The sequence below is a fragment of the Gymnoscopelus braueri genome (assembly GCF_963280865.1).
Source record: "Gymnoscopelus braueri genome assembly, chromosome: 14".
Lineage (NCBI taxonomy): Eukaryota > Metazoa > Chordata > Actinopteri > Myctophiformes > Myctophidae > Gymnoscopelus > Gymnoscopelus braueri.
The window spans coordinates 10,092,482-10,116,170 of record NC_137619.1 but is presented as its reverse complement, the minus strand read 5'-3'; the positions used below and the strand labels follow the sequence as shown (position 1 = coordinate 10,116,170).

The following is a 23,689-nucleotide window of genomic DNA, read 5'->3' as shown; positions in this document are numbered from 1 at the left end:
ATACTTTTGTACTTTTACGCAAGTACATTTTAAATTCCTGACTTTTACTTGTAACAGAGTACTTCTACATTGCAGTATTGATACTTTTACTTAAGTAAAAAATGTAAGTACTTTTTCCATCACTGGTCAGCACAGCAGTCCGTGATGGGAACTCGGTGCTGGACGTTTGCTTGCTGCCCATTCCAGTTACACATGGGAGGGTAGACAGAGGGAGCCCAGTCACCCTGGAAATGGGACACTTTGAAGAGTGTCGTTGCATGACTGCCAGAGGATTTGCCGTGAGGCTTTTATCCAGTAAGAGTAATGGGATAGTATATGACAAGAAAAACTGTAAGTTCTGGTAGATGGACAGATACTGCCTCATACGGCTGCTGAGTCTGTGAAATTTACTTGGAAGTAGACACGATAAAAGACAAATGCAGCACTTTGAATGATTGTGTGTTCCAACCAACCCAGACACCACATGACACAATCAACTTGATATTACAAATGTAAACTTTAAGAAGTACTAATTCATTTCTCTATAGGGATATCATAGGCAGATACCGTTATCGTCATTGGATGCTTACTCTCCCAAAACAGACAACTTTTGTCAAGTGATTATTTTTAAAATCACTCAAAGCAGCCACTCTTCATTAAATGCATTTATTTGGTACAAGAATTATTTTATTTACTTTAATATGGTCCAGTTCTTAGCTCAAATTCCAACAGGAGTAAGCCCATATCAAATTTTCCACATACAGCCTACAGCCAACCAGACATTTTGGCCAAAGGATGGCGCCATGTCACCAAAGTCAGTAGGGTTCATACTGCAATCTGCCTATTACATTCTGAGCTATAGTCTCACGGGGTCAGACCAAACATCTTATGATGGAAGATCTGAAAGTCAACATGTCCGGGTTTTACCAGACAAAGTCCAGGGAATCTTCTTTGGCTCGGTAGCTTTTCAATAGTTGTGACCCACACGTTGATGGATAGAATCGGCTGGCTACTGTGAGACTATGAGATATCTTGTGTGCGACGTTGAGATGGTGACACTAGAGGTACGTTCATGGGCTGACTCAAATGCTTGGGGTTCATACCATGGAGAGCTTGAATACACTCAAGTTTCATGATAATCTGCCCATTACATATTGAGATATACAGTATAGTGTGCCAAACCTTTCCGCTGCCTTCATTGAATCCCTGTTTCTGCCTGCACTGAGTACAAAACTAAAAAGCCTACAAGGCAACCAAAGGCATAGCACCCCATACCTTGATCTAATCCTACAACCCTTTCCGCTCGATTAGATCAGCTAACACAGCAATGCTGTACAAGCCTTCCCTTAAACAACCTGGACAACTCTTTACACGTCCTAGACTCTTCTCCCTGCTGGCCTCCACACAGTAGTATAAACTCCCCATTGAGTCAGAACCGCAGACTCACTCTTCAGATTCCACCTCACCCCCTAGCACTTCACTCTCCTTTTATCCTTTCTTGCCACTTCTGGTGTTATTTCGTAGTATTGTTTTTCTTGACCTCAAATGTTAAGCATGCTATTTACATAGCATGTTATTAAGACAGATGCTAGGTTCATTGTTAACCTGGTATCCTAGTTTCTATGAGGCACTACACCGTTCTCTCGGCACGCTTAACACATTGAGTGCCAGAGGTTTTTTAACACATCGGGTGCCGAACACGGTCTGAACCGTGTATTCACATAGTAGCGCTTTGGTGCCAAACACGGTCTGAACCGTGTTTGGTGTCTTTTTGTTTTTTTCCCACACGGGAGGGGCTGGAGCAGCTCTGGGATCACCCGTGGTGATTCTGAGAAGGATAGGCCAGATGGATCACCGTGTCAAAAAACATGGCTCCCATCCGCTTCCGTTCTATCTCCTTCTCTAAAACCCCTTTAACTCCGAAACTTTTTACGCTGGGGAAAACGACTCATTTTGTATGCACGATCGCCCCGCCATTGTTACTCGCGTGAGAGATGTTATCGTTCCAGGCGTTAGCCAGGACCATCGGGCAAAATGGAGGCATGCTTTTTTTCACATGGAATGCACGTCGTGGAGTCTACAGCTTAAACAGCGCTGCGCAGCTCAACGGTGAGATTTCGGCACCGAACGCAATCTGTTATTATAAAATGCTGGCACCCAATGTGTTAAAACAGGGTACAGCCAGTGCCAGCGTTTTTAACGTTTTTTTTTACCTTTTCAAGTAGTCACAAACTATTTTCCGTGATCACCGTCCTCACGGTGATCCCCTCATTACACACACACACACACACACACACACAGGAGTTTCGTAGAATCTGGACGTCCCCCCCCCCCTCCTGGATGTCCCCCCCCAAAAAAAAGGTTTCAAGATCTAAAAAAGGCAGTGGTGGAAAAAGTACTCAAATTCTTTACTTAAGTAAAAGTACCAATACTGCAATATAAAAATACTTTGTTACAAGTAAAAGTCCAGAATAAAAAAATTACTTGAGTAAAAGTACAAAAGTATTGGCATCAAAATGTACTTAAAGTACCAAAAGTAAAAGTACTAAATATTTGAAAATAGCCGATCTACAAGCTCACAACGCGTCGCATCGCGACGCGTTGTGAGCTTGTAGATCTGCTATTTTCAAATAGCCTAGGTTTAAAATAGGGCTAAAGTGGTTAGTGTATGTTTCATTATATCATAATTTATATCTGAAAAGTAACTAGTAACTAAAGTTTTCAAGTAAATGTAGTGGAGTAAAAGTACAATATTTGCCTCTGAGATGTAGTGGAGTAGAAGTAAAAGTATTGGAAATTGGAAATACTCAAGTAAAGTACAAATACCTCAAAATTGTACTTAAGTACAGTACTTAAGTAAATGTACTTAGTTACTTTCCACCACTGAAAAAAGGTAAAAGGAATCATTACGGTATCAATGCTACCGCCGTTACCTTGTCTGCGTCCACTTTGCCCTTGACAAACTCCGATCTCCAGAACTGCAGCGCTTGGTCCAGCGTGAGGCCGATGCCTTTCAGGTAGAGGCCGTACTGCATGCGGCCGCCATGACGGAGATGGTGGTTCTCTCTCAGGGCCTGGTGGAGCTGCCTCATACACAGCGGGTAGGACTTGACCGCGAGCTGAAAGACGGCAAACGAGCCACACGTGAGGAGACTGGAGCACAAAGCAACAGGAATGGTAAATAGACTGCATTTTAGACAGCGCTTTTCTAGTCTTCAGACCACTTAAACCCATTCAACCCTATCTACAAATGTCTTCTAAATCCCAACTGGTTTCTGAAAAAACTTATGTGTCTATATCAGTGGTGCTCAAAATGATATGACAAGATTTTTCAAAAAAATAGCAGATCTACAAGCTCATAGCGCGGCACTCGGTGCCGCGCTATGAGCTTGTAGATCTGCTATTTTTGAATAGCCAAAGTACAAAATGATGGTTATAGCTAAAATCTTGAAAAGGAAGGAAGCAAGCACTCATGAGACGAGTTTTCGAAGTACCAAAGTACAGGGTGCACGGCTCAGGCAGATAAAGTTCATAGAAAGGAATGCCAGCACTCACTTAAGTCCATTTAGGCTCTTATTTATTTAGGTCATAGCTCCCCAGCAACAGCGTCAAACCGGACGTTTCGGCACAGAGGCCTTCTTCAGCGTATAATGACATCACACTGTTTTTGTGTCACTTATAAAGGGACCTTGGTGCAACGCACAGAGCGGTCCGGGTAACAACAAAATAAGACAGTCATTTTTTAACACAAAGGGTCACCATAAAACAGAAAATACATATATAGAAAAAAAGAAAGGCAAGAAAGGAAAATAATTATTACCTAGAGCACAATTTTTTTGCAGTAAAGCGGCAGTTTTACAACCTTAGTCTGTGCGAGTCCCTCAGTACTCCTTCATAAAGACAAACTCAGATTTCATTCAAGACTTGCACATTTATAAAAAATGTAAAACACATTTTTTAAATACCGAAGTATACACAGTGTCACTTGAAAAAGAGGTATTAATCATTCATTGTCACATCATCAATTCATTGCTCTACAAAATAAACTAATTTCACTCTCAAGTGGTATGCTCTGTCTGTTTTACACACAATAAATACTATAAGAAACAACCTAGTAAAAGTTCTTCATTTAGACCTTTAGGGTGTTCTGTTTGGAGAGAGTGTATCCACCATGCCTCTCGTTGCAATAGAAGTTTTTCACGATCCCCACCTCTTTTTAAGGGCAATATTGCCTCAATACCCTGAAACCTTAAAGCACAGACTTCATGTCCCACCGCATTAAAATGTCTAGCAACAGGTGATTTTTCATCCTTGTTTCTAATATTACTTTTATGTTCTGAAATTCTAACTTTAAGTTCTCTTTTGGTTTTACCCACATAACAAAGGCCACAAGGGCATTTTAGCAGATAGACCACAAACTTAGTTTTACAGGTGATGATGCTTTTAACATCAATCTTTTTTCCTGAATGTGGATGCAATACATGATTCCCTCTGATCATTGCATTGCAATGAACACAGTTGTAACACGGAAAGTTGCCCGTAGGCAAATCTGACATAAAATGCTGTGGTGGAACATAACAGTCTGCCCTCACTAGAGAGTCCCTCACATTTTTGGCACGTTTGTGTGCAAAGATGGGGGGCTCCTTGAAAACATGACCCACATTAGGATCACTCGATAACACATACCAGTATTTTTTCACAGAATTCTTAATATCAATGCACAAAGGGGAATAGGTAGTGGACAAAACTATCTTTGACTCCCCTGCACGAGCAGGTTTTGGAGTTAACAAGCTAGACCTCTCTTTCTCTCGAGCTCTCTGTACGTTAACACTCAGCACTTTATCACTATAACCTTTAGTTTTGAAACGATCGCACAAGTCCTTAGCTAAAATCTCAAATGACACAGATGCGTTCCCCGATTAAATTGGTTAAAGCAGTGGTTCCCAAACTTTTTAGCTGAAGACCCAAAAGAGAAATTAAGACGTTTTCCCGGGACCCAAACTAGTGAAAATAGCAGATCTGAAAGCTCACAACGCGGCACGAAGCGACACGTTGTGAGTCCCTATTCTGAGTCCCTATTCTGAGTCCTTATTCTGGGGTGAACAGTTACTATAAATCAAGTGTGCCAAAATATTTCCACCATACAATGGGGTCCTGGTCTCAAAACAGGGCTCCCTCGTAAAAGAGATCTTGAATCTCAATGGGATTTCACCTGTATAAATAAAGGTCAAACATGTATATTGTGTGTGTGTGTTTATATATATATTCTTCTTTTTTTAAGTCTGAGAAGTGAACCCTGCTGTAGAGGAAAAAAAGGAGGGGGGCCCATACAGACCCCTGGGGGACTCTGGTGAACTTAGTACATTGGGTTTAAGAGAAGCAGTCAAAGTTCTTATTTAGTAGAAAGTATAATGTGAACCGGTACCGTCAGTACCACAAGTTGGGAGTAAGATGCTTGTACAATGTAATCAATCTATTCATACTAAATGGGTACTACATGCCACTGTACATTCCTAACACCGATATAACCCCAATTTTGAAGTGAACTGGACTTTTAGAATCTCTCCGACGCCTAAGTGGCATTAGAGAAGAGAATTAAAGTATTTATTCTAGGATTCAGCTGTCAACATAAACTCACCCCATCAATTTGTTCCAAGGAGATTTTCCCCACACTCTTCTGGATGCTGTAGTCCTGGCCCACATAGGCATGGCTAGAAGTGAAAATGCAAGGTAAAAATAACGTAACATGTAATCAACTACAATTCTGCCATTTCTGGTCAGATCCAGGCTACCACCAGTCCACCATATTTCCAGTGTGCATTAAGCTCCATTTCATAAACAGTGAGAAAGATATTTATATGTAGTTGTATGTCACTGTCACAGAAATTAGGCTTAAGAAAGACATGAAAAACAGCACTCAACTGTACAAGGCAGAGGCAACAAAGAAATACACGACGATTGTGTCTTTGAATGTGAATTCACACAATTTCAAACCTGGAATGGCTTTTGGGTCCATTTGCATGAGGATAGTGTCCAAATGGTTTTATTTTATTTTACTACAGTCACTGATAAAATGAATGACAGAAACGAATCAATAGATATTATTAGAGGAATCTATCTCAGATATCCAAAATGCTTGCAATTTTGACACCGGACTACATTACATGGCCTAACGGTTGAAAAGCCACAACAGGCAACACTGTAGAAGAACACCAAAGTCCTCTGTTGACAGTCAGGATTTAATTGCAAAGCTGTTGAGGGAAATTGCTGAAACTAGAGGCAAATCCCTGTGACAGAGGCTGTCCCATTAACACATCCACTGCCAAGGGCTAATCTCATAATGTACTCACCAGTGCCAAGGTGTTTTTGTTGTTTTTTTGTTTTTTTCATGTCGCCATAGATCTTGTTAAAATCCTTAAGATTGAGCGCTACACAGTCTGTTTACATCCGCGCGATCTCCCTGTATCTCCCAGTGAAAACCACGTGTCAAACGGGGCATCCATGTTTGAGTTAGAGCGGATTACGTTAAACAGTGAAATGCGAGGAGAAAAAACTACAGGAAGAGAATTGAGTTTCAGTTTCGTCTGTAGAACGAGGGCGGGCGTGATCGTGAAAACCGGATCCCAAATAATTCTATTTCCTGTCATCAAACCGGAAACGGAAGTGGATCAAAAAAATTCCGAAAGTGCACCCGGACCGCGCATGCGCGAAAAGACCGCAGCCCGTAGGGCTACGGTCTCGGCACTTAACAGTTGGATTTAACGGCCCGTAGGACTACGGTCTTGGCAGTTAATGTGTTAAAGTTGGTGACAACCATTAAAAAGTGACAAAGAGACCGTTTTTCCAAAAGTCACCCATGAAGCAGAGAGACAGACAGAGAGAGGAGGGTGTAGACAAGTTAGACAACCACATGTCTCCTCTAATACACAATGGTACACTCTTTTCACTTGACAGTTTCACCACGAGAGTGTAACACTCATGGAAGTTCACACCATCTTCCCCAGGGGCCTCGTGTATAAACGAATGCACAGCTTTCATACTGAAAGTTGCCATACTCACAAAAATGTGAAAAGCACACACACACACACACACACACACACACACACACACGTATAAAACAGTGCGCATGTCAGGTCCCTTAATACACCGTAAATAATGTGATATTGAGCACACGCGCACAAGCTTAACATCCCCGCACCGGTAACCATAAAAAGGTTAATGCAAATTTAAGCAGCTCGTGGTGGAGTGGTGTCGAACAACCGAAACCAGCGTGACACAGCGGTTAAGACGACGAGAGCTATTATAATATCAATGATAAAGCACAGAGTTGTATGGTTAAAGAGCCGGCAAAAGTGGAACACTATTTCTCTAGCCAGTAATCATGGACAGGAATTAATAGAGCAAATATTAAATATTCTATTTACAAATGTATTTGGATACTTAAGTCATTTAATGATCCATACATTACATGATATCACAATTGGTATCTCTTACCAATGTAAATCCTGTGTCTGCTTTTCTTGTACATATTATACAGACACAGTATATGAATGTTTCAGGTTTTGGAAAAGAACTTGGATACAGAACTGTTTAGTCAAATCTTTGCTTCTGGGGGATTCTACAAATGTCTTCTAAATCCTAACAGTTTTTTTAAAAGGTTTTTTTAATGTATTTGGTCGTGGACCCCCATCTCAAAATATTTTGTTAAAAATGAGTTAAAAATGTTCTCTTTAAAAAAAGATATATTCAAAGATTTGCCAAAATTTTCACTATTTTCCAAAAAATAGCAGATCTACAAGTTCATAGCGCTGCACTCGTTGCCGCGCTATGAACTTGTGTATCTGCTATTTTTGAATAGCCAAAGAAATCTTAAAATGACACAGATGCGTTCCCCGTCTTAAAAAAGGTTAAAAAAGGAACAAGGCCAATTTGTACGCAACTACGGTACTTTCACTTATGAAATGCAACTTGGTGAATTTGATTCAATTTAGAGTGCAAAACTAAAAATGAAGACTTTCCAGTGAGTGAGCATGAATCAAAACGTGTTTTGAGCAAAGTGTGACTGGTAGAAGAATGAGGGTCACATTTTCTTATTGGGTGCACATTGCCAGTCGGCTGAGAGCAACTGTATTAACACATTCCATGCCAGAGTTTAATCTCATAATGTACTCACCAGTGCCAGCGTTTTATTGTTTTTTTCATGTCGCCACAGACCTCGCTAAATAAGTTAAAAGTGCGCGTTCATTTGGTTCTAAACACACAGCGGATCTGTGAGAAACGGCCAGCGAAAATAGTTTCCAAATCCGAGCCGCCATCTTGAAGATACAGTGGATCAACGCTAAACAGTGATCAGCGAGGAGAAAAACAACAACCGAGAAAATCGAGTTTTAAACAGGATCCCAGACAGGAAGCGGATACGATCGAAAAAAACGGAACCCGAATAATTCTGTTTCCGACCGGAAACCGGAAACGGAAATGGATCAAAAAAAATCGGAAAGTGCACCTGGGGCAATTTCAATGGGAATCGGCGGTTCGCGTAGATCTACGCGACTGGCACGCTGCGGCTTTAAATAGGTTCGCGTAGATCTACGCGACTGGCATTCAATGTGTTAAGAATGTAGCACCCTGAAACGAATGGCTGACATTTTTCTTGAGTTTCTACTGCAAAAAAAAACCTCATTCAGACAGCATGACAAGGCCTATCAAAATAAATGTTTTGGTCTTCATTACAGAGCAACAGACTCCGGCAATCAGCCTGTTTCTGTGCTCAGCCTGTGCATAGAATATCTAAGAGATGACTGGTGTTGAACAAGGCCAATGCCTCAGTCAGGCCATTTAAATGCACAACTAGATTTTAAAGCCAAAATGATATATTGGTTTGGCCGATATATCAGCCATTATTAGATTTTTTAAAAGTGGGTATCTGCAATTATGCAGCCGATGTGTCCAGATTTTTAAACACTTTCAACCTGGCATTTTCAAAACAAAATTGCCCTTGGCTGGTCCCAAGGGAGTGCCGTACTCGGTGTGAAGTCGGTCGGATCAGCAGATCTCCAAAAATATCTATAAATCGACAAATCCTCATATATGGAGATAATTCCACAAATTGCAGTATCTGTCTGTGCCTCTTTATGGCCATGCATGGAGATCCCATCAATATGGTCATAGTACTGACGTCATATACTGTCGTCCAAGTACTATGATAATGGGCACTAGACTACAGTAAGTACTTCGACAACGGGCACGTCGTCTTTCAGCTTGTGTCACTGCATGACATGACCGTTTGACAGTGGACATAGACCATCGTCAACATTAACAAAATAACGCAGACGAAGGGGAAGCACATGCTAATATTGGCAATTACCTGAGGTGGTTAAGCAGAGGCTGGAGTCGTTCATCAGACTGCACAGCTGGCAGAGAGCGGGCTGTCAACTGAAAGAAAAAGGGGAGAAAAAAAGAAAAGACAAGCATTACATGAGTGATGTAAAATGGTGCCACAAGACGACAGACCATTTATAAAAAGGCAAGTGAACATTTCAGTAGAACGATTCAGTACCTCAATGCTACAATAGATAACTTGAGTAAAAGCCGGTCACGGCCGAACGAACACCTTCAGCGGGGTTGTGCACACACAAAGCATTTCTATCCTAGTCAGCTTGACTAACAGGAATATAAGCTTGAACTGTGACAAATGTTCAAACGAGCACAATGGAGAGTTCTGTTTTTTTCTCCATTGTCCGGTTATGTCAATGTTGTTGTTGATGTCTTCTGTGTGTAATTTATTTTCTTTCTTGTCGCTTGTTCTTTTTCCATTTATTTACTTATTTATGTATTTTTCTTTGTGGGAGAGGGGAGGGAGGGAGGGAGGAAGGGATGCTTTTTATTTTATTTGTATTATTATTTTTTTAAGATACATTTTTATCCCACGATTTTGTAACCCATATTTTTCACCCAGTGCCAATTGCCTATGTAATCCTGGGCGCTACTCTCCCTCTGCCAACCTAGGGAGAGCCCAAGCTGAAGCTCATGCCTCCTCATGCCCCCCCCCTCTGCGTATGCTGTTCTGTTTGTTTTGTGTAAAAAAAATAGATATTATCTATTCTAAGATATAGATATAAGTAATTTTTTTCCACCATCGCTCAATAAAGTCAAAATGAAGGGAAAAAAAGCTCGACAGAAAGTGCTAAGTGCTGTTAAGCACAGCAACAAGATCATCGTAAAAAAAAGATTAATCGGGGTAGAGGCAAATATGGTCGAGGACGTGAACCACAACAGAATAGCTGGGTTTCCATAGGAAATGATGAATCGCATAAGAAAGGTGTAATCTAAACGGTACATTTCTGAAACATACTCTCTTGTTGTGGACTTTTGTTGATAAAGAGACCGGCATAAACAGCAAAGGGAATGAATGGATCAAATAAACCAGGTGAAAGTATTGCAAGGTAATCCGCCCAGGTGAAACAGTGATTGACTGTGATTCCATTTAGCATCAGTGACAGGGTTGGGATCCAGAAGAATCAGGAAGGAACCAGATCCAACATTGAGGAACAAGCAATCGGTTCCATCACATTTGGAACAGTTTCAGAGAACCGGTTTTATCACACTGTCAGAGCTGGCTATGTGGACTTCACGTCTGCTATACAATTACGGTACAATACTAGTGGTTCTCAAACGTTTTAATTTCAAGGACCACCATAACTCTGAGAGTGTACGAATGGAACCAAATGGACCCGTAAGGGTCCATTTGGTTCCATTTGTACACTCTCAGAGTTACAGACCTGTTAGGGTCCATTTAGTTCCATTTGTACACTCTCAGAGTTACAGACCTGTTAGGGTCCATTCGGAGCCCCCTATATGAATCATTAAAGGGAACCGTTAAGGAATCGGACCGTTACGAGGGAATCGTTAAGGAACCGGAATCGTTAAAATCCTAAAAAAAAGGATCCTAACCCTAATTACCTAGTTACGGTACATGGTACACCACCTTCCTCAGATGTAACCCTATATACCAATTGTGGTCAGCCTAGTAGGCCGTAATATGTTTTAACTCACTGAGTGCCAGATTTATTTCTGGCTATTTCTGGCCAGTGTGATTTTTTTCGAAGTGCTTAGGAAGTGAGATGCAGCCTTTTTCAGTTATAAGTTAAACAAGGGGTGGGTGGAGCTGCAAATCTTCTGATAATGATATCTTGGGTTCTGAACATTTTTCCCCCCCCCAAAAAAAACATTTTTTTTAATTATTTTTTCAAAAACACGTGAAGCACGTGATTGGCACGTTGCACCATAGCGGTAAAACACGTGAAACACGTGAAAGGCACTCAATGAGATAAGTAATATTGGGGGGGCATTTCTAATGGAGAGAGACAGGACATGCGGAGAGAGCGAGTACAGAGATGACATACAGCAAATGGTGAATCGAGGGGATATTGGATATTCACCCAAAAACGGTGCCATTTCTCTTGACATTTCAAAAGTTCAAATTGCTTTGACATTATAAGTAACAACCAGTGGTGGAAAAAGTACTCAAATTCTTTACTTAAGTAAAAGTACCAATACTGCAATATAAAAATACTCTGTTACAAGTAAAAGTCCAGAATTAAAAATGTACTTGAGTAAAAGTACAAAAGTATTGGCATCAAAATGTACTCGAAGTACCAAAAGTAAAAGTACTAAATATTTGAAAATAGCAGATCTACAAGCTCACAACGCGTCGCGATGCGACGCGTTGTGAGCTTGTAGATCGGCTATTTTCAAATAGCCTATGTATGAAATAGGCTATGAAATCGCGATGTGAAGTGGTTTAATGTATGTTTCATTATATCATAATTTATATCTGAAAAGTAACTAGTAACTAAAGTTTTCAAGTAATTGTAGTGGAGTAAAAGTACAATATTTGCCTCTGAGATGTAGTGGAGTAGAAGTAAAAGTATTGGAAATTGGAAATACTCAAGTAAAGTACAAATACCTCAAAATTGTACTTAAGTACAGTACTTAAGTAAATGTACTTAGTTACTTTACACCACTGGTAACAACACTACCAAACCAGGATGCTATGGTTTGAAATGGTAAGAAGAAAACGACCGGGATATAATTTGTGCGGTTGTATTTATGTACAAGATCTCCTGAATAAGGCTTAGCAAACAAAGAGACAAAACAAAACAAGAACATTTTGTGAAGAAAAAAAAAGCATGCATTCAGGGAGGGATGAATCCCTCCCTATTTTGGAAATGTCATAATAGGCAAAATAACAATGATAGAAATAAGTCAGACATTTTCAAAAATGGTGAAAATAGCAGATCTACAAGCTCACAATGCATCGCGATGTGATGTCAGCTTGTAGATCGCCTACGTTCAGTGGTGGAAAGTAACTAAGTACATTTACTTAAGTACTGTACTTAAGTACAATTTTGAGGTATTTGTACTTTACTTGAGTATTTCCAATTTCCAATACTTTTACTTCTACTCCACTACATCTCAGAGGCAAATATTGTACTTTTACTCCACTACAATTATTTGAAAACTTTAGTTACTAGTTACTTTTCAGATATAAACTATGATATAATGAAACATACATTAACCACTTTAGCCCCATTTTATACCTAGGCTATTTGAAAATAGCAGATCTACAAGCTCACAACGCGTCGCATCGCGACGCGTTGTGAGCTTGTAGATCGGCTATTTTCAAATATTTAGTACTTTTACTTTTGGTACTTTAAGTACATTTTGATGCCAATACTTTTGTTCTTTTACTCGAGTACATTTTTAATTCTGGACTTTTACTTGTAACAGAGTATTTTTATATTGCAGTATTGGTACTTTTACTTAAGTAAAGAATTGTAGTACTTTTTCCACCACTACGTTTGCTATTCCTTGTACGACGAAGTACATAGGGCTTAAGCAAGGGGCCAGTCATATTTACAATGAGGCCGATACGGAAGAGAGACAGTTCATATGAATGGCCTGTAGGTGGCCTGCAGGTGTCAGAAAGAATATTCTCTCATTGTAAGCGGATGGGTTTTTGACGAACTTTAGACTAGATTTTCTTACCTTAATCAAAATTGTCATAAATACTATATATTTGACGATAAAGTAGGCTATGCTCCAGGAGGGGCGGGATGATTTGATTGACAACCTACACAACCAATAGCATTCATTCCCCGCCCCCGCTCTTGATTGACAAGCTACCCAACCAATAGCATTCTTTGGGGATTGTTTTCCGGTTCCCTTGTCACATGTCTGGTCTCAAGCAATAGCGTTTAAGTTCCTCCGTGCCCAATGGTATATACGAAAGATGGCGGATTGTACGTTCCTGAACAATCGGCTTCATTTACGGTCTGTAGAAACCAATGGGTGACGTCGTCCATATTTTTTACGGTCTATGGGCTTAAGTGGCAAACATCACGTACTGTGTCTTTAAAAAGGCATTGTGTGGACATCCCTCCTCGTTTAGCTGTAATTGTTTTGTTTAATCTGCCAGTTCCTTAATGAATATGACTGCTGCTCGACACCAGAACATAAACGTGATGGGCATCTAAAGCTAAAGATATTTGTCTCTTCACATTAAAGTGGCCAGGAACAGAAATCCAGTCATATGGAGAAGCTGCTTTCAATTTCACGCCCATTTAAGCCATTCAATCCTATGAATTGAATACCAAGGACCCTAATGGAAACAAGACCGCAAGGACTTTTTTGGATGGACCTTTTATACAAAGTATTATAAATGTAATTGTGCCGTTTAAAATGTTTGCCTAATAAAATATTCAAGCAATCAATCAACGCATCTGTCATTTTACATTTCTTTGGCTATTCAAAAATAGCAGATATACAAGCTCAAGCTATTTTTGAAAAATCTTTAAAATTTGAGCAAATCTTTGAATATATACATTTTTAAAGCGAACATTTGTAAAATATTTTGTTCCAGGGACCCCCATAAGCAAAGACCTGAGTTACAAATGCTCACTCAAAAACATATATATTCAAAGATTTGCACACATTTTCAAGATTTTCTAGCGCGGCACTCGGTGCTGCGCTATGAGCTTGTAGATCTGCTATTTTTTGAATAGCCAAAGAAATCTTAAAATGACACAGATGCTTTCCCGGAATGAATGGCTTAATGACACATTTCCTGTGATGTCCCCTTTTTGCTGTCCATAAGAACTGAATGGCCATTATAATAAACACAACTGATACAATGGCATGGCACACTTTTTGGAACGTTATACCATTCCAGCAGTTAGTGATCCGAGTAATTGCCAGAAAATGGGAGAGAGGCTGAGCTCAACAATGTTTCTTTTTCAGCTTGGAGAGGATGACCAACCTATTCCACAGTAATAATAACTTTATTTATATAGCACTTCTCTAGACATGAGTTCCAAAGTGCTACACAGACATAGGACAGTCACAGAATGCACAAAAAACAACAATTTCGTTTGGGAAAAAATGAGCGAGCAGTGGAAGATATGAATTGATACTGAAACAAGGCAGGTGTGTGAGGTCTATTACCACCAAATAACGACTGGACCCAGAGGGTAAGCTTTCCATTGGGACAAAAGAAAGAACTTAGTCTCATTGATTAATTCTTCAACAGGGGGTCCGGGACCCCTAGGGGGGGTCCTCAGAGATACTGCAGGGGGGGCCGCCAAATCTTTGTGTGATAGGGCCTTTATTTTTACATTAACCCTTTAAGACCTGAGGCGATTCTTTAAAAAAAATCAAAATCCTAACAGTTTTTGGAAAAAAAAAATTCAAAAATAGCAGATCTACAAGTTCATAGCGCGGCACTCGGTGCCGCGCTATGAGCTTGTATATCTGCTATTTTTGAATAGCCAAAGGCATCTAAAGTGACACAGAAGCGTTCCAGGTATCAATGGGTTAACCACTTGAACCCTCGCATCCCTATTCTGGGTGGAACATTAGCCAAAAATAGCAGATCTACAAGCTCACAACGCGTCGCAGACGCGTTGTGAGCTTGTAGATCGGCTATTTTCGCGGCCCTGGACGTCTTTCATAATCCAACCATTGAGTGTCAAAAACGGCTATGGCCATTTAAAAAATATATATTATTATTTTTTCAACAAAAAAAATTTTTTTTCCTTCACAGCACCAGGAGATGTCATTTTTCGAAGATTTAGACTCCTATCCACTTCCTGGTTAACTTATTACTTTAAAAGCCTGTATCTCGGCTCCTGTGTACTTGTCTTTTTTACTATGTATTTTCAACTGGCTGCAACTATGGAACGGATTTGAGACCCCTGTGTGTGTAATGAGGGGATCACCGTGAGGACGGTGATCATGGAAAATATTTTGTGACTACTTGAAAAGGGTAAAAAAATAAAAATAAAAAAACACGCTGGCACTGGCTGTACTCCGTTTTAAAAAACCTCTGGCACTCAATGTGATAAAATGAATCCAATAGGTAGCTTCATCTCTCTCTCTCATCTAAGGCAGTGGTTCTCAACCTGGGGGTCGCGACTCCCAGGGGGGTTGCCAAATAATTTGGGGGGGGTTGCCAGATTTTTTGGTGAATGTGAAAAAAAAAATGAAAAAAGTTTATAACAAAATATTTTTTTATGTTATTATTAATTCATGTTTTATCAGTTAATTTACTAAATTCAAGATAAAAATATTTCATTATTAACATTAGGAACCCTAACCCTAATAATTATCAAATAAGCTATTATAATTAAATAACCTAACCCTAAAACCGAAATAAAGTAACCAAAAACCGGGAAAAAACATACCCAATCCGCCCAGAACCGCAAAAAAAAATGTGCGCGTGCATGCGGGGGGTCGCGGGAAATAATATCATTATTTTGGGGGTCGCGGCCTGAAAAGGTTGAGAACCCCTGATCTAAGGGGTCCTTAGCCTGAAAAACGTTGAAGCCCAGTTAATTCATACCTATTAGACTAATTCAAAGCACATAGTGCAAGTTCATACAGTAGACTAATATAAAGCCTTTATTTATACTCCGCAATACGATGGTGTTCACTTGCCAGAAATAACTGATCCACAACCTGAACCTAATAACCATTGCACTATTGAGCGTGCTTGTGGCTGAAAAAGGTCCCCGGGTTCAATCCCCTGGACCGGCAGGAACAATCGGGTTGGGCACTGTGGACAATGACTCGCCAACACCCACTGCTGAAGTGCCCTTGAGCAAGGCACCTAACCTCCACTGCTCCAGTGGAGCTGCTCAGTGGCCAACAGTATCAGACCGTGGTTGGAACTGGGCAGCTCCCAGGAGTGAATGTGTGTAACTGTGCACGTGTGAAGCAGGGCTTTGCAGTAAAGGCCCCAGGGCCAACTTGAAATAAAAGAGATGGAAATCTCCATGTGATTTAACCTGGTTAATAACGATTATTCGACCACCGAGCAGGCTCCGCTATGGTAAACTTGTACAGTATCTCCACATTAGTTCATCTTTATTAAGTGTATCAATAATTCTGGGGCACCATCTTTGGTGATGTCGGCTACTTGCCAAGCCACAGGTGACAACCGAGTCCTTTTCAGATGCTCATTGATCTGAAAATAATAATTGTCGAGTTGGCATTAAAGCCCATCAAACTGTGGAGATACGCACTGGAGTTCAAATTGTTAAGGGATACATACTGTAGATCACTAAATGTGTGCACACTGTTGTTCACTCGCACAAATATGCTAAATATGCTATTTTTCATAGGCCTATGCTATGAATTATTAATGTTTAATTTACATCATACAAGAGAAGAAAAGAGGGGTGGAATGTAGTTAAACACAGTGAACCTTGAATTAAATTATGTTTTGCAGTACATCAAAGAGGAGAAATGTTTTATACTTGCAAAAAAAAAAAAAAAAAAAACATACATACAACATTTAACCTACTTCAAGGTGGTAAACAACCACTCACATTTTGTCTACCAGTCACTTGGGCAAGTAACCAAAATGACTTTGTTCAGAGTCAGACTGCATGCAAATGTGTTTGTTTCTCAAAGCTGATCTTCATTAGGTCTTTATCGACTGTTATTTGCAAGTGATCAGATCAGTAATAGCCGAATATAGCAGCTCGACAAGCTCACAACGCATCGCAGGGCAACGTGTTGTGAACTTGTAGATCGGCTATTTTCGGCGAGTGACACTGTCATACAATGAAGTATAACATTTTTTTATTGCCTTTCAAACCACCTAGGAATGTGGTTCAAATCTGATTTGCTGGATCAGTTTCCATGTGTTTTTTTGTGTGCGTTTAACTTCAAAGTTCTCAAAGTGGGGTCCAGGGGCCCCTGGTGGTCCTTGGGGGGGGGGGGGGGGTTCCAGGGGGTCACCAGCAACATTTGTTAGTATAGCGTCACTATCAGTTTAACCGCTTTAACCCTACACCCGTCCGTGGCCAAATACATTTCGAGCTGGGGGCAGTGTTGCCAGATTCTGTGAGAGAAACAAGCAACCAGGTCTAGGAAAACCAGCCCAAAAGAAGCGACTATGGGCCACATGAGTACTTTAACCCATTAAGACCTGAGAAGATTCTAGAAATGTCTTCTAAATCCAAAAATAAAATTGAAAAAAAACCCCAATTTTTTTTTTTCCTCGATTTTTCAAAAATAGCAGATCTACAAGTTCATAGCGCGGCACTCGGTGCCGCGCTATGAGCTTGTATATCTGCTATTTTTGAATAGCCTAAAGAAATCTAAAGTGACACAGATGCATTCCAGGTATCAATGGGTTAACATGTACATCAGCTATTTGAAAATAGCCGATCTACAAGCTCGCGACGCGTTGTGAGCTTGTAGATCGGCTATTTTCAAATAAAATCTTGTGGGGAAATTAAGATAAGCAGATCTGGCAACCCTGTCTGAGGGTCTGTCTGTTTGAGAACCAGTGGTTTATCAGACGGTGAAGGTTATATCCCGCAGGGGGGATATTTCAACACTTTTCATAATGGCTGTCTGCTGTTTCCACATGTTGGCAGATGATGAGAGTCTAATGGACTGTAGAGACTCAAGGTTAGACGAGTCACAAGCAGTTATTGGCGCAAAAAGGATTGTGGTCGGCGTGGATATTCATTTCCTGCATGTATCGCTGACTCCTCGGGTTTCTAGTGAGTTCCCAATCAGTTTGGTAGGCATGTTATACAGTGTGCAAGTCTTTTACAGTGGCTGTCGTCTGGACAAAGGCCCTAACTGAAACACTATAATATAGTGTCTTCCCGTTTCATCTTTATGTTACAAAACTACGTAGACCGGTCATACGCTGAAAGGGACCTTCGCGCTTACAGCTGCAGTTATTTTGCAGTGAAGACAAAAGTGCCACCACAGATTGTTCAATAAATAATTTGCCTTCAAAAGAATGTTTGAAAACACATGATGCTGCTGTACATCAGAGGCATAACCCATTAACTTATTCACTGCAGGAATAAATACATAAATAAAATCATCCACTGCCAGCAATTTTCCTACCTTTTCAAGTAGTCACAGAATATTTATCTCCAGTATGATCGGTCCCCTGATCGTTGCTAATCACGGGCGGTTTCACTGTGTTTCCGCGAAAGAAAAAAAAATGGCATCGCGACCACCTTTTTTGCTTGTTATAGCCCGTTGCAAATAGCATGTCTCGCCAAAAAATACATTGTAAAACACAGGAGGCGAGATACAGGCGATTTACCAAAATACGTTAACCAGGAAGTTATGGGCTTTATGTATGAACTTGTAGAGAATTACTGATTTAGAATTCATTTGCAGAGTCGGCCTCAGGTCTTAATGGGTTAAAGATGCAGTGCATTGACATTTTCGGTCATTTTATTTTGAAGATTCAGTCTGAAACGTCGTCTCAACCGACTCTCAACCAATCAGAAGGTCCCATCTCTTCAGGCTATGGGACGTTGGAATCTCAATCATTTCAGCCGTGCGCACCAGGGCTAGTGTTTGTTTACAAGTGAGAGAGAGACGACCAGTTAAGCACGTTTGCTACTACGTGGCTTATTTCTAACCTATAATGTTTTCAGATATATATTTTAGTGTGCAGATTAAGTTTAAAATGAGTAATACACCGTCTGGATGTCATCTTGAATGAGATTCAAAACGGAGTAGCTCTGTAATTAAAATGAGCTGTGTTTGAAGAACGTGCAGCTATGGGAATCAAACAGGTGCATGTAATCAAGATTCATTTATATTCATGAAAGCTGCGTTATGTCATCACGCAGCACGTTTTCGTTTACAGGAGGTAATTAACTCTTTGACTGCCAGAGTATTTTCATAAAGTACTCCCCCAGTGCCAGCAATTTTCGTGTTTTTTTATTTTTATATTTTTAATTTTTCTCATGAAAATAATTTAAGGGGACATAATGTAAAGACCCAGCACAAATCCGCCACTAGATTGCAGCACATGACTGCTTGATCAGGTCGTTGGGTCTCTCTCAGCCTTCTTGATAGATTAGACAGGGAAAAACATGAAAACGGAAGTGACGTCGTCCCAGATTGTTTTGATCGCCAAAATGCCGTCGTGATACACGACGGCGATGACTGATCGTCACCCAGACCATAGATTATAGAAGAGAAACTGTCCGTTTGTCCGTCATACCGTGTGAAAGACCGTTTATTTACCTATTTTGGACGAAAATGACTGGGGAAAAGAATCAAAAACCGGAAACGGAATCCAGGTCATGAAACCGGATGCAGATGTCCGTGAAGTAAGTGGAACTCGAGAATAACATTGAATATTAAGCAGCATAGCGCAATCAGAGATTAAACAATGAACGCGCGTCCAGCGCGTCGACGGCCAACTGGACAAAGTAGCACTTGACGCGTTATCGCGTCGTCCGCAGTCAAAGAGTTAAGATTGGCTTTTTAGGGACTTTTTTTTTTTTTACTATAATTTTTATCCTACGATTTTGTAACCCATATTTTTTCACCCAGTGCCAATTGCCTATGTAATCCTGGGCGCTACTCTCCCTCTGCCAGCCTAGGGAGAGCCCAAGCTGAAGCTCATGCCTCCTTCAATGCATGAGGAGCAAGCAGGCCGCTTCTTATCACCCGACAGGGGGGAGGTTCCCTGGTTAGACGTAGCGCGTGGAAGGAACACGTTATTCCAACCAGTTCCTTTCCCCTCCATCAGGCGCCCTGGCTGACCAGGGGGAGGCAGTATAGTGACCAGGATTACTGCATGTTTTTGTGAGGGTATTAACTACCCTAGGAGACACGGGGAGAACATGCAAACTCCACACAGAAAGGCCCTTTCACCAACCCCACCTAGGGTATGGGCACTGATGACGCGGAGGAGAGAACAGTTTTTTTTTTTTAGGGACTTTTGATATAAAAATACACAAAAATTGTGTTTTTTCAATTATTTTGGCATCTATTGTTAGGTATGCCCTAATCTGAGTTCCCAGAAGTTTTCGCCAGCTCTCGCATACAAACGGGAGGGGGGAGGAAACTTCTGGGCCAGAACCCTGGTATTTGTGGGCGGGATGTAACTTACGCTCAGAATCTGAGCGGACACGCCTCTTACCGGTCTGAGAGCTGTGCAACTCGTCTAAACAGTCCGACGAGAGGCAAACAGCAGTACACAACAATGGCGGCCGCAATTTCTCAAGGAGAAATTGCTTCCCGTCGCTCCCATTTACATGCAACACCCACTGCATGTGGATCCCGCCCCCTTTTCTTCATTAGCTATTGATTTGAATCAGAACGCAGTGGCCGCGCCTCTGCTGTCCAGGCTCTGAGCCGAAGTCTCCCAGACTAGGTATGCCCATATGATGACCACGCCACGGATATGCTCTAAAAGTGTGAAAAACATATTTTTAATTTCACTACAACTTTAACATACTCTGTAACACAGTGGTTCCCAAAAGGGGTGGCGAGGCACACTGCTGTGCCGTAAGGCATCAGCAAGTGTGCCTTTGGATTTTATGACAAGCACACATTACTGCAATATATACCATTATACAGAATACTTGGTGCGCACTAATTTCCCAATACAGAGGCAAATTATACAATCTTGAAGAATACATTTATCCTATTTTCGTCACGTGTTTGCCTATTATTATTGCCCATGATTATTGACATGCCCAGGATAGGGATGTTAGAGTTCATGTGGTTAATATTTCAACATTGTCCTCTTTCCATGAGGCAAAGACAAATAATTAGAATTCACAATCTACAGTGTATTGAGAATGAATAAATCCATAACCAAGTCAGTGTCTTGAGGGAAAAGCACAGGCTGCTCACAAGGAGCGACCTCATCAATGCCACCGACGAGTGGGAATATTTTCCTCAATGTGACGACCGCTCTCCCAGTGCAACCAATGCATATTTAACCATCAGAACAGTTATTTTTCTCATTCTTGGCATGCACACTTTGCACAGCGTTAAGGAAAAAGGTATTTGTTCTGCATTTCAATGAGCAAATCAACAAATAATTCATCCCAGTAGTGTAACTACAGTACGTCAATGAAATGAAATCAAGTCTGAACCCTTTCCTTATCCCAGAAATCTTTCAACATTTTCAAAAATAGCGTCATATGATGCAGTATATAGGACATTGATCACATAATGACCATATTCATCACATTTATCCAGTGTCATTAAACTTTTTTTTTTTAAATCCTGAAAAGTCAGGTTTTGATCAAATAAAATAAATCCCATTCAATTTCACTACGGTACTGCCGTCACTGACTTGCATTGGATTTCAGCAGTCATTTCATAAAACATGATATAAGACAACGAGGTGATAATATCATCACCTTTCCTTTTTTACAAATCCAGCAACTTTCCTGATCAGTTTGTATATTTATGCTGGTGTGTTGAGCATTGGTGTGGTTAATGAGCATGCATTAGCGTTGGTGTGGTTAATTAGTGTATTGACAATTTCAGTTTTGAATCAGGAGTCAGTGCTGCCAGTAAACAACTTATTCCCAGCAGGCAGCTTATTCTGTTGATATTCGGTGCAAGATTTAATGACACCGACTTGGTGAAGTGGTGATTTGCGAGACGCATTCACAATGTTGACTAGGGTCCAAAAATATAGAATCTCTTCCCGTTTTCCATTTATTTAAAGTGTCAGTGCTATTAAAGTGTCAGTGCTATTAAAGTGTCAGTGCTATTAAAGTGTCAGTGCTATTAACCACTTTCAACCTGGCGTCCTAGCTGTTTTGGGCATGATACTTATAGGTGCAAATGTTCAAAGAGTAAAAAAAAAAAGCAAGAATAGCACGTCGCAAAAGGTTGTGAGCTTTTAGATCTGCAATATTCGTAGGCTTAGGTGGTTAAATAATAAAATAACTGGATATAAACTTGGCCCAATTGACTAATTAAATCTGTCAAATTGGGGCATCTATCATTGATTTCCATAAGAGCAAAACTACAAGCCAATCTTAAGTCTCATCTGAAAAAGACACTGTCTGGTTGTCATAACATACTGCAATTTTGTCATTTTTGCATAGGCAACTCCTAACAATGTCTGGCTAACCTAGACAGTGGCTTATGCACTCAGTCTCATTATTCCACAAGTGACTTTTTTTTTTCCACCTCACCCCATCACAGAATTCCATCATGTTTTCTTGGGTAGTGGAGCATATATTATGCAACCGAGTCTGTGACAAGAAAATTAACAGTAAGCTTGCATTGCCAACAGGGATGAGCATGATTCATGCAGCTTTCTATTGCCATAATTTAAATTGGCGCCCACCGCCTTTTCAGACCTGTACATTAGCTGTCTGCGTAGTGCAAGGAATCCAAGGCCAAGATATAAGATAACAATGGGATAAAATACATGCTTAAAGCAGACAGTGTCACTCACTCTGGAATTAACCTCTTTTAACCTGGCGAAAAAATATTTTCCAAACAAAGTATTTAAGGTGTTAGTGGTTAAAGTAGGACACCATTCACCAGTAGCAAGTAAGTTAACGTATGTACCATGGGTCTTCAACAGGGGGTCCGGGACCCCCAGGGAGTCCTCAGAGTAACTACAGGGGGTCCGCCAAAATCTGTGTGTGATGGGGAACATTAGCAGAAAATAGCAGATCTACAAGTTGCCGTAGAGGGAAAAAGAAAAAGCTAACGGTCAAGTTGACTAAATATTGAGGGTTTCAAAGGTTAACCGTCTGAAAATGCAGTTTAACATGAATCCAACATATTGGAACAAGTCTATGAACCTACAGTACTCTAAAATCTAAGAATAAATGTAATCTGCAACACAATCTAATTCAATATATATAGTGGGGGGGGGGTCCCTATTTTGTCTCTCTCTCAGCTAGGTGGTTTTAATATATTTTTCTTTCTAAAAAATGTTTGAATTGTTGTCATATATGAAATGTTTATAAAGAAATCATGTAAGTCTTGGTAACGGCCCTGATCACAAGGTGGGGCTGCAGTGCAAACCAATTTATTAATTTTTGTATAAAAAGATGTCATTTCCTGTTTTTACTTGAAAAACTTTGTTGTTTGTTATAAATAAATAACCTTTGGAGCATTAATAAAGTGAGTTGCTAGCCCCGCTTTGTTCTTATGTTACTGTTCTTACAGTTTAGCTCAGCACCAAGGAACGGAGGATGTGCATTAGTCGTTTTTCTGAGTACTGCGACGTCAGACATGTCTATATTTGGGCATTATCTAGGAACACAGACAGACAAAAAGGAGTGCTCACACACGAGCATAGCAAGTGCTACCAAAAAGGGTGTACAGGCCAGGGTAGGTGGGAGCAGATACAGGTTTCATTACAAAAATCCTCCTCAGTCTGCCA

The 23,689-nt window shown here is 40.5% G+C and overlaps 1 protein-coding gene across 2 annotated transcripts in view; it reads right to left on the bottom strand.

The window, feature by feature from the left end:
- Positions 1 to 23,689, bottom strand: part of prim2 (DNA primase subunit 2) — a 64,638-nt gene that overhangs the window by 24,312 nt on the left and 16,637 nt on the right. For both annotated transcript variants that reach the window (XM_080450428.1, XM_080450429.1), the window contains exons 8-10: positions 9,344 to 9,411; positions 5,618 to 5,690; positions 2,913 to 3,098 (exon numbers count right to left, since the gene is read on the bottom strand). In XM_080450428.1, the coding sequence (XP_080306554.1) occupies positions 2,913 to 3,098; positions 5,618 to 5,690; positions 9,344 to 9,411 (327 nt within the window). The remainder of the gene's footprint in view (positions 1 to 2,912; positions 3,099 to 5,617; positions 5,691 to 9,343; positions 9,412 to 23,689) is intronic.